A 9749-nucleotide genomic window follows, 5' to 3' on the forward strand; every position below is an offset into this window, starting at 1 on the left:
AAGATTTCTTAATATTTTTATATCAAAAGTTCACAGGAGTTGTAGCACTGTCAAAAAATACACAATGAAAACTGATGCACACACCAAAAAAAAAAGGATACATCACAACTGCATTGACACAAATGCATCGTTTCTACATGAACTGTTCAGCTCCGCAGTCGAAGCTAGAAAATATTCATACATTCAGTGCTTGACTGACTGTATTTAAGATTCCACAATGAGCCCCTGCGTACGGCTGCCAGACACGCACACACCTCAGCGCACACAACACAAGATTCAAACACAGCAACAAAGATCCAGGCTGATTCAGAGTGTGACACAGTGATCTGCAGCACTTTGGAACCTGAAGAAAGAACTCACAATGCTGTCATATGGGGACAATTTAATTTGTAATCACACAAAGTTAATTTAATTTCCATTAAACTAGCTGCTCCTGGAATTTAATGACATCCATTTATCAGCTGCTGATGTTCGTTTGTGTCTGATGAAGGGACGCATTACATGTAATACTTTAAAAACAAAAAGACCCCCACTGCTTCCAGTACACTAAACTGAAGCTGGACAAATTTAGCTCCCTGCAGCTCTCAGTGTTTTAAATGCGAGAGCAGACCCGCTTCCGATGATCTTAAATTTTTCTTTGGGATTTGCTTTGTGGAGAGCACTGCCGAGCGGCTCCTGCAGCTGAATTAATTGGTTTTTCTAAATTAAAATTCACAAGCAGCTCCCGCTGTGACTTTGATTAGAAGTATAACAAAAAATAATTAAGGAAAGCTGCATCAAATAAATTTCAGGAAAACCGAATCTGCTGGAATTCATTAGCACTGATTCTTTGATACAGAAAAGCTCTCTGCGTGCTGCTGCTTCAATTATTTACACTGGGCTTGAAGGGTGGGGTGCGGGGCACACTGTACAACTGATTTTCCACTAATTAGTCCTGGTCCTATGACCACAGCTATACAATAGTGATTGGATCTATAGCACAGCACACAGTTCAGGTTATTTATGGACGCAAACGCGGGAGAAATTTACACCTGAAAACATGTAGATGAGCTGGTTTCAGAATCCGTGCAGTTCAGAGACACTGCTTCAACTACCTGCCTGTGGTGTGTGAAAGAGCTACACTGAGGTAAAGCCATACGGTGATGTGTGTCTTCACTCATCAACTCCAGAATCAAGCAGAAGCTGGTTTACATCTCTCTGCTTGTGTTTGAGACATTTATAAACTTTGAGGTGTGAAAATATGAATTCTTGTCCCACAGCCATGACTTTAGTCCCCTGAGAACTAAACCACCTTAACAGTTCATATTTGTCCTCACAGAACACACACGAGAACATGCAAACTAAAATGTTAAAACAAAGTCACGGGGCTGGAAAAGAACAAACCCCAAGTTCTACAAAGTGACACGAGTCAACACAGTCTGGTAGCTGTAACCAGGGAAACGTCCTGCTAACATGTCAGAGTGGGCTTTCACACAGCAGCTGAACCAACTCCCCTCTTATCAGTAACACAGTACTGTATAAATGTCCTTGTGTAGTTTGTGACCCTGACATGGATGCAGGATAAAGTTACACTAACAGAAGTATAACCTCATCGTCTTTGATGCATCTTCATTTTCCCCCTCAGCTTCACTGTTTCTGCTCAGACTGTTAAATGAATCGGAATCATCCCTGTAGTCAGACGGAGACGACTCGGAATAAATTCAGTTTGTGCCAGCTGATTTTTATGCTTTACTAAAAATGTATGAATCTATATGTCATGAATGACATGCAAAAACAGTAGCACTGTCCTTTAAAAAGAATGGACAGGTTGAACCATGTCTTATACTCAGTACAATGTTCCTGTTTCCTGACAGCCTACTCTCACCACTTCCATTCAGTCCTCCTCCTCCTCATCCCCTCCAAATGACAGGAGGCTGTTATTTTTAACTTTCTTTCCAGATGCCTCCTTTTTCTCCTCCTCCTCTTCCTCCTTTTCCTTGTCCCCTCCACTGCTCTTCTTCTTTTTGCTGGAGCTAGCACCGATGCCCTGGAATTTATCTGAGGAAGAGCGCTTGGCTGGTTTCTTGAAAAGGATTTTACCGTCAGGAGGCTGACCATCTGCGGAGCAGACGGAGGTATGTATGTGCAGGGTTGCAAACACAGGGTTTTATGTTAACATGCTGTATACAGTGCATGCATATATAAATATTTTCTTACTCCTGGTGTAATTAAATCATTGAACTGGACTCTCACCTTTCTCTGAGCTGCCTCCAGCCTGTATTTCATCCTTCATCTTCTTCACCTCCTCTGCAGTCAGGTCTCCACTTTTAAGGACCACGACCTGGGGCAACTCGTCCTCTCGATCGCTGCCGCTGTCGTCATCCAGTGTTGGCATCACCTGACGCTAGGATAGCAAACAGACCGTTAGCCTGTGTGAGAAGTGTTTTGAAATCCTGCATTCACTGTGAATGACGATACCGAGGTTTCTTATTTCAATGATAATCATTTCATCAGCAGCCCGACACTCAAACTAAAATCAGGAACCTGTACTTCAGAGTCATGATTCAAGTCGTGGTGGGTTTTTTTTTTTAATACAACTTCATAAAACAAAAAACAAACCCATTCATGAAAAGCCATGGCTTTCTGTTGTAGAGTACATAAATTCAGTTGTAGAACGCCTGCGCAGTCACAGCTGAACGCTGCAGCGCAGTTCGAGACTGCTCTGATGGTCCGGAGGAACAGCTGTAGCTCGTGCGGCCTCACTGCTCAATTCAGTGAATGGGACCCTCCGTTGAATTATGATTCAGAGCATTTATTCTTCCTTATATGAACACCATGCGCCTGCGCTCAGAAACAAACGTCGCAAAGTGTAGCTGTCACACAACTGAAAGAGATAATGGTTTGGTAGGCCCGGTGCAGCTAACTGGCACGGCTAACCCAACCGCGTAGTTACCTTAGTGTCGACATTCGGTCCCTCTTTGTACCCCACATCGTTCTTAAACTTCTTGAGAAACGACGGCTCCGCCGGCTTCACCCATGCTACTCCGCGGCCCTTATTTTTATTCATGGCAAAGAAGCAAAACAAGACAAGCAGCCAACGAATGCAGACTGCAGATCCGAGCAACTTCCGGCTAGCACGGACTCGTCAAAACAGAGAAACCGTCACTAAAACGCGCCGCGTCACGTGACTTCAGGAGCTACTGTCATTGATGGATTTGGGAACGTTGATGCCATAGCGCTGCTTGGTGCTACATTGGATCTGCACAAGGGACGATAAGCTAAATGATGATTCAAAGCGAAACATCGCAGAAAAACTAAGCCGATGAATGTCCTCCACATAAAGCAGCAACTCGCCCTATTTAACTTGAAGAAGGAAACTCTCCGCTGTGACTGCTCGTAGCGCCGTTAGCCGTATGAGCATGAAAAGTTAAGCATTAGCATGAGACAGTTTGAGAACTCTGCCGATCTGGACTCTTTTATTAAAGAACTGGAGGAAGAGTCTCAGACTAAGTTTATCACCTTTTCCGTGGGCCGCCATTATAATGACAAAGGTAACGAAATGGAGAGTGACTGCTAGCTGGACAGCAGAGCCGTAAACACTGCTCCCTGCTATGGTCCAGTAGTGAGTGTGTCGGTTAACGCCGGGGTCTTATCAGGTCGTGTGCTTGTATTTGTCACACAGATTGGCATCCTTTGCCCGGAAACCGCGTCTACTGGCAGTGGGCTGGGGGCTCTGGGATGCCAGCCATTGAATTCACCGGAGTCCCATTTATGTTTGTGGGCTCTAAAAGGCTCGTCTGCCATCAGGGCAAGGACCTCGCCGTAGCTCAGAAGCAGAGATATGCCGAGGAAAGGGCAAAAAAGACGGTGATTTCACTGCGCGTTCAACACACACACAGAGGCTGGCTGGTGATGCGAGGAGCCGAGGGATTGGTTGTTTCGCTGCTAGGCAACCGATGACGCTGCAGCCTTGGAGAAAAAAGCGCGCAGAGTAGACGAGTTGGGAGTAGTGCTGTGGGATACTGAAATTTGTGTATCAATGCAATACTAAGTAAATACAGGACCAATAGTGACAACACTTTAAACCTAGAAAAGGCAGCTTATGTAGTGGAGAGCATTGCGTCATGATTTATCAGACGAATCATCATTAATGTCCAATTTCTGAACACGATTTAATGGCCTATAAGTCAGCGTGGTTTTTACTTTTCCACAACAAAACACACCTTTTAGTTTTTCATTTATTTTGAAATTGGGGCTTTCTGGAGACCTTGGATGTGTCTGTCTCTAAAGCACTTTGGATCAACTACTGTCATTTTAAGGTGCTATAGGCTTGGATGGCATGGATATTATCAATATTAGGATCAATCTGCTCACTTCTAATGGACAGCAGTGAACCACAGCTACTAAGAAAGGCGCACGGCTCCACCTGTTTCTCAGTGTTTGATTTGAGTATGCTTAGATGTTCTGCTCAAGTTAGCTAATCTTGACATGAATTATTGAATGCATTATTTAACTGATTTCTTTCCCATAATCCACAGATGATTGACCACACTTTAGTTAGGAACAAATCAAACTCGCAGTCTAGTAAAAAGGTGGGATGCCCAGCAGCCATATCAATCAGCAAGATCGCAACATTCCCTAAATTCAAGGTAAGTGGAAATGTTGGCTCTCCTACAGGAATGTGACCTTTAAGCAAAGACAGCTGAATTTAAAGGAGAAAGGCATGGAGTACGAGTTTAGGACTCAGACTAAATCATTTTGTTTCGGCACATGTTTCTCTCCATGATCACCACTCTGATTTCTATCTGCATGCATGTTAGTTGGAAGAAGACAGGGAGAGGAGTAAGAAGGCAGCCTCCAAGATGCTGAAAGAGGCTTTGGAGAGAGATCCAGTTGTGTGGGGAACATGCTATGTTGTTACACAGCCAAGTGCGCATGCTGGGCACGCAATGGGAGAAATGGTAACGAACAACAGTCTCCTCACAAAGGACAAAAATCTGTGTTTCCATGTGAAACTACAAGTGTGCTATATTTAAAGGAGCCCGTGGACGCAAGAGTGGAGCAGCAGGTGGTGGAGCTCAGAAAGCAGGGCGTGAGGAAGGTCAGCGAGCTGAAGCGTCATCTTGCTCAGTTTGTAACAGCCGAGCTTTTTAAGGGAGCTAGCCCACCCCCTGCGTCCAGGCGCCGGTACTACCCCTCAGAGAAGGACCTCCGAAATATAATGGCTAAGGTGAAGGACCAGGCTCGGCACAGAATCGATCAGGTGAACCTGGAGGTGAGCGGCGCCTTTATCATTCCTGTTTGGGTAAAACACCAGCATGTGACTAGTCCGTATAAAAAAGAAAAAAAGATTGTATTTGTTGCAGGGCTTGTTTGAAGAATGGTGTGCTGCTACACCTGAGGACAAGTTCCATCTGCGCCTCCGTACAGAGGACGCCTCCTTCCTCTTCTGCCATCAAACGTTGTGGCAGATGAGGCTGCTGCGCCTGTATGGGGCAGATGTCTGCGTGTTCGATGCCGCCTACAGAACAATCCGCTACCCTCTGCCCCTGTGCTTCTTGTGCGTCCGCACTAACATGTGCTACTCCGTTGTGGGAGTGATGGTACTCCAAGAAGAAACAACAGAAGCCATCAAAGAGGGTCTGGAAGTGTTCAAGTGTTGGAACGCAGACTGGAGGCCAGCAAGCTTTATGGTCAATTGCAACGCTGCCGAAATCCAAGCTGTTGAGTCTGTGTTTGAAGGTACGGTGAGCTAAAATGAAAACAAAGTGATCACTGTGGATCTTTACTCTTTTTATACATGTTGGTGTTATGATTATATATCAGTGTGCTCTCTATTCAGTCTCTTTCTACCTCTGTGCAGGCACCAAAGCGCTGCTCAGTGACTTTCACAGGGAGAAGGCATGGGACGAATGGATACAGAAGGAGCATCGAGTGGCTGACAAAGGAGATGCTCTTACAAAGCTGAAAGCGATAGCCAGCTCACTCACTACAGAGCAGTACGAGGAGGCAGTGAAGGCCCTGATGGCCAGCCACACCTGGGAACAAAATCCTGCGTTTCAGAGCTGGTTTTCAGACACGTGGTTGTCCAAAGCAAAGGTAAGCATCTGAGAAAAAAGCAGCTCCTGCACAGAGACATTTGAAAGCTGAAATTCTATCGCCACAACAAACCCTCGCTATATCTTGCTTTGTTTAAGAGATGGGTGTCTGCCTTCAAAGAAGAGACACTGAATATAGCTATCATCACAAACCATGAGACTGAACACCAGAATAAATTGTTCAAGCACAAATACCTGGAGGACTACAGGGACCGGACTTTATCTGAAATGCTGGACATCGTGACACATGTGTACATCCCTGAACTGCGGAGGACGTAAGTTTTCCATTTGCACAAGCTTGTCTTCAGTGTGCACGTCATGTCAGCAAAAATAATGTTTCTCTTTCAGGTACATTGAAGCTAATGTGAGGTCATACGGACAGTGTGACTCCAGTGTCCCTCCTTTCCTGTGGGACAGACCCGCAGACGTCATTCAACACATCACGAGCTGCATGGACAGCTCTCTCTCTGAGGGACACGTGGTCAAGCTGGGCGACGGTGTGTTCAGAGTGAAGAGCGAGACACAGGAGGACCAGTCTTATGAACTGGCATTTGGGTCAGACGACAGCTTGCCCTCCTGTCAGTGTGATGACTGGAGGCGGTACAAGTTGCCATGCAAACATTTCTGTGCAGTCTTCCAGAAGGTCCCTGGCTGGACGTGGCAGCAGTTATCCCTGAAATACAGGGAACACCCGCTTCTTAACCTGGATGCCACGTGTTGCTCCATGACCCCAGACTCAGTGGACGAGTGGGGCACGGAGGTAGTCAGTGAGCCAGTAACCTGCAAGGGTAAGGTTTATCTGCAACATGAGAGAAGAACTTCATAAAAGTTACTGTCTTACCCGCACAATCATTAACCTGTTACCTCAAATTTTAGGGAGTGCAAATTTGTCTTAGTGTAACTTTCTTTGCAGACACACAAGTGACCTCTGACTGTGACAGTCCACCACGCAAGCGAGTGAGCAAGTCATATCTGAGGAAGAAATGTGTCAACCTCACCAAACAACTCATGGACAGAATATGTACCACTGAAAGCCAAGACACACTTCAGGAACTTTCTGAGACGTTAGGCAGGCTGGTGAAGGGGCTCACACCTGCGTTTGGCAGTGAGGATGGTATGCTTCATCTGGAAGCAAAGCGGGTCCGAGTTTCCAGCTGCACAGACTGAGGGTGGAACCCACAAAGTGGCTGGCCTCGAAATCATCAGAACCCTCCCGGAGCCGCGCGATTTTTTTCGAACGCTAACTACGTCATCAGATTCCCGGAAAGGAAACAACCAATTACAACAAAGCAGCTACAGTCAAGAGGGCGAAGGCATGATATGGAAAAAGCACTTAAGCTTCACAATAAAACCAAAGTAGTTTTAATCAAAAATTGTGTCTCCATGAATAATGACATTATCCACGAAGAGTAGTTTCTTTACCTATTTAAAATAAATCCTAGCGGAGTCCGATGACATCACCACTGAAGCTGTTTGGTCACCACTGAGCAAAGTAACAACTGACAAGCATTTATATGAGGAGCCATTATGATGTTAATGCGTAATCTATACCTGCAAGAAATGTAAGATTTTCGGATGACAGCGACAGAGTGTACTTTACTGTATAAATAAATTAGTGAAAAACCAGGCCTTTGTATTGTGTGTCCTGTTGTGTAGTGACGAATGGAGGAAGCTGCCATACAAGCTTTTATTGTGAAAATTTTCGTCTGCCTGTTCGCATCCTTTAACTCAGGCTTGACTGCGGTCTGAAAGGATTAACATGGAGCCCTCTAACAACCAGCCGAGTTCGGGAATGTTTTCAGCGTCCTTTTATGCGTTATTAGCGGGCTTTTTGGCAGCTACTGCCTCTCTGTCAGCTAAGCTGTCGCTCGGTGCGAGCTACCTGAGAGAGATGTGTGAGACGCGGCTGAGCGACTGGAATCAAACACCTGGTGGAAGCGCAGCCTGTGACTGGGTGACACTGACTCTCTGACATCTTTGTTTTTGTATTTCTACAAATACCTAATTTCCTTGGCATGGTTACACACACACACCCTTGATCATAATGCCTCTTCCACTGAATTTATTAAAGAGTTTTCTCGTTTCCGACTACTGCTACAACAAAGATGGCAGCCAGTCGGTGTGACACCGGTAGAAAACAGTAACAACTTGGAGGAGTAATATTCATGCAAGTGATCAGAAGCCTCTTAAAGCCTCCATAAAATACCTTAAAACATTTAATTACTGTGTACTTAAAGGTTAGCTCTGACTTAAATGAATGTTAATACGAGACGAGCACAAACTGTTGCCGATTAATATGAATAATAAATTAATTCATTAATGATGCAAGCTGATAGTTTTGTTCTCAGTAACATGTACAGCATCTAGCTGTAAAACATAAGCCAAACAGGTGTTAGTATTGTCATTAATTAGGGCGTGTGCCGGTACATAGTCAAAATTAATGTGATTAGTAACAGCTGTATGATTGTTTTTCTGTATCTAACTGTGGTGGTGGTTTAAGGTTTTTGGTCATTAACCAGGCACGTTTGTCAAAGTTTAGGCTGTGAGGTAAAAAGTATATGTTCTTCCTGGGCATGCTTAATTGGAAATGGAGAAACACTGTTTAGGAATCTGAACTAAGGATCTGCACTCAGTTCTGGTATTTAGCCAAGCCGTGACATTTTTGCTGCAGAGGGTAAAGTTATGTTTTCGTGTGTGTCTTGCTATACCTTGGCCTACAGCTCCACATCCCCCTGCGGCTGCTGTGCGGCGGCCTGCTATTCGCCTGTAATGCAGTCATGTGGACCACCTTCTCCAAGGCACTCCGCCATTCCACCTCTACAGCCAGGGCCACTGTCACGACCACTGCATCCAACTTCATTTCCTCTGTAAGCTCTCTACATATGCTGAACTAATTTGATTTTTCACAACACTATAACAACAAAAGGGAAACATTTTGACTTTGCATTCAACATTCAGATTACTGTTTTATATTTATAGTGAATGTGTTCTTCTGTCCAGGGACTGCTAGGGAGGCTCTTCTTTGGAGAGAGCCATGCAACTCTGTGGTGGGCAGGCATCGCTCTCACTCTGTGTGGACTGCTGATGCTTCATGGTTCAGCACCTCAGACACACCCACAGGAAGCAGACAAGAAGGACAAGTAATGCATGTTGGAGTTGTTCCAAGTGCGCAGCCTCAAAACTGTTGACTGCAAAGAGCAGTTCTGTCAGGTTCTCCGCCTGCAGAATTGACTGATGTATACTTTTTAAGAGTTCTTCCTATAAGACGAACAACAACTGCCTTTTTATGGACTTTCACCTGAATTCTGATTCTTTATGAGGGGTTCCCTGGGACTTGCACAAAATCAAAAAACCCTCATATTATTATTTTTTTTGTACCTGTGTGGAAGTTGATTTTTTTAATGTGTGATGCATGTATTACAAACCACACTGTGACTTGCTCTGCATTGGAATACTGAGTGGAAATGAATATTTTTATAAATAAAATGGAAGTCGAACAAATGAGGGCACTTAAATACCACATATTTTGTGCAGAAGAACAGCCATCTCACAACCATGCTAAATTTACTCTAAAGAATTGAGAATGATTAGAAAGTCAATTGATTTGAGTTTGGCACCACCTTGTGGTACTTTTAGGGATAGCACCGGAGAAGACTGCACGCCCAGAAAATT

The 9749-nt window shown here is 44.7% G+C and overlaps 3 protein-coding genes across 7 annotated transcripts; 2 read left to right on the forward strand and 1 right to left on the reverse strand.

Moving 5' to 3' along the window:
- kiaa1143 (KIAA1143 ortholog) lies at positions 1 to 3068 on the reverse strand. 2 transcript variants are annotated; one of them, XM_026183529.2, is made up of 3 exons: positions 2933 to 3068; positions 2233 to 2383; positions 1 to 2097 (listed from the first exon to the last, which is right to left on the reverse strand). In XM_026183529.2, exons 1-3 carry the CDS (start codon positions 3044 to 3046, stop codon positions 1874 to 1876), a joined length of 489 nt encoding a protein of 162 aa, XP_026039314.1. In that variant the 5' UTR covers positions 3047 to 3068; the 3' UTR covers positions 1 to 1873. The 2 variants fall into 2 exon arrangements, with proteins under 2 accessions (XP_026039314.1, XP_026039315.1); XM_026183530.2 differs by lacking the exon at positions 2933 to 3068 and adding an exon at positions 2599 to 2752.
- A 236-nt stretch (positions 3069 to 3304) lies between these two features.
- si:dkey-31c13.1 (uncharacterized) lies at positions 3305 to 7703 on the forward strand. 4 transcript variants are annotated; one of them, XM_026183523.2, is made up of 10 exons: positions 3305 to 3530; positions 3662 to 3846; positions 4518 to 4628; positions 4800 to 4940; positions 5018 to 5254; positions 5346 to 5721; positions 5843 to 6078; positions 6177 to 6352; positions 6426 to 6865; positions 6991 to 7703. In XM_026183523.2, the coding sequence occupies exons 1-10, from the start codon at positions 3419 to 3421 to the stop codon at positions 7242 to 7244; spliced, it is 2268 nt and encodes a 755-aa protein (XP_026039308.2). In that variant the 5' UTR covers positions 3305 to 3418; the 3' UTR covers positions 7245 to 7703. The 4 variants fall into 4 exon arrangements, with proteins under 4 accessions (XP_026039308.2, XP_026039309.2, XP_080163884.1 ...); XM_026183524.2 differs by lacking the exon at positions 3662 to 3846 and having other exon boundaries at positions 3402 to 3530; XM_080307758.1 differs by lacking the exons at positions 3305 to 3530; positions 3662 to 3846 and adding an exon at positions 4012 to 4030.
- An 84-nt stretch (positions 7704 to 7787) lies between these two features.
- LOC113031449 (transmembrane protein 42-like) lies at positions 7788 to 9578 on the forward strand. The gene is made up of 3 exons (XM_026183532.2): positions 7788 to 8031; positions 8798 to 8944; positions 9078 to 9578. The coding sequence occupies exons 1-3, from the start codon at positions 7837 to 7839 to the stop codon at positions 9219 to 9221; spliced, it is 486 nt and encodes a 161-aa protein (XP_026039317.2). The 5' UTR covers positions 7788 to 7836; the 3' UTR covers positions 9222 to 9578.
- Positions 9579 to 9749: the final 171 nt, after the last annotated feature.

The sequence above is a fragment of the Astatotilapia calliptera genome, chromosome 11 (assembly GCF_964374335.1).
Source record: "Astatotilapia calliptera chromosome 11, fAstCal68.1, whole genome shotgun sequence".
NCBI classification, from domain to species: domain Eukaryota; kingdom Metazoa; phylum Chordata; class Actinopteri; order Cichliformes; family Cichlidae; genus Astatotilapia; species Astatotilapia calliptera.

What these genes read in the sequence shown, in the direction of transcription:
- kiaa1143 (XM_026183529.2), bottom strand. Translation starts at nt 3,046, where the DNA reads ATGAATAAAAATAAGGGCCGCGGAGTAGCATGGGTGAAGCCGGCGGAG. An exon ending in GACCGAATGTCGACACTAAG is followed by an intron (nt 2,384 to 2,932) that starts GTAACTACGCGG and finishes TTGCTATCCTAG; the next exon opens with CGTCAGGTGATGCCAACACT. An exon ending in TGGAGGCAGCTCAGAGAAAG is followed by an intron (nt 2,098 to 2,232) that starts GTGAGAGTCCAG and finishes TCTGCTCCGCAG; the next exon opens with ATGGTCAGCCTCCTGACGGT.
- si:dkey-31c13.1 (XM_026183523.2), top strand. Translation starts at nt 3,419, where the DNA reads ATGAGACAGTTTGAGAACTCTGCCGATCTGGACTCTTTTATTAAAGAA. An exon ending in CCGCCATTATAATGACAAAG is followed by an intron (nt 3,531 to 3,661) that starts GTAACGAAATGG and finishes TTTGTCACACAG; the next exon opens with ATTGGCATCCTTTGCCCGGA. An exon ending in CGTGGTTGTCCAAAGCAAAG is followed by an intron (nt 6,079 to 6,176) that starts GTAAGCATCTGA and finishes GCTTTGTTTAAG; the next exon opens with AGATGGGTGTCTGCCTTCAA.
- LOC113031449 (XM_026183532.2), top strand. Translation starts at nt 7,837, where the DNA reads ATGGAGCCCTCTAACAACCAGCCGAGTTCGGGAATGTTTTCAGCGTCC. An exon ending in GAAGCGCAGCCTGTGACTGG is followed by an intron (nt 8,032 to 8,797) that starts GTGACACTGACT and finishes CTTGGCCTACAG; the next exon opens with CTCCACATCCCCCTGCGGCT. An exon ending in CATCCAACTTCATTTCCTCT is followed by an intron (nt 8,945 to 9,077) that starts GTAAGCTCTCTA and finishes TCTTCTGTCCAG; the next exon opens with GGACTGCTAGGGAGGCTCTT.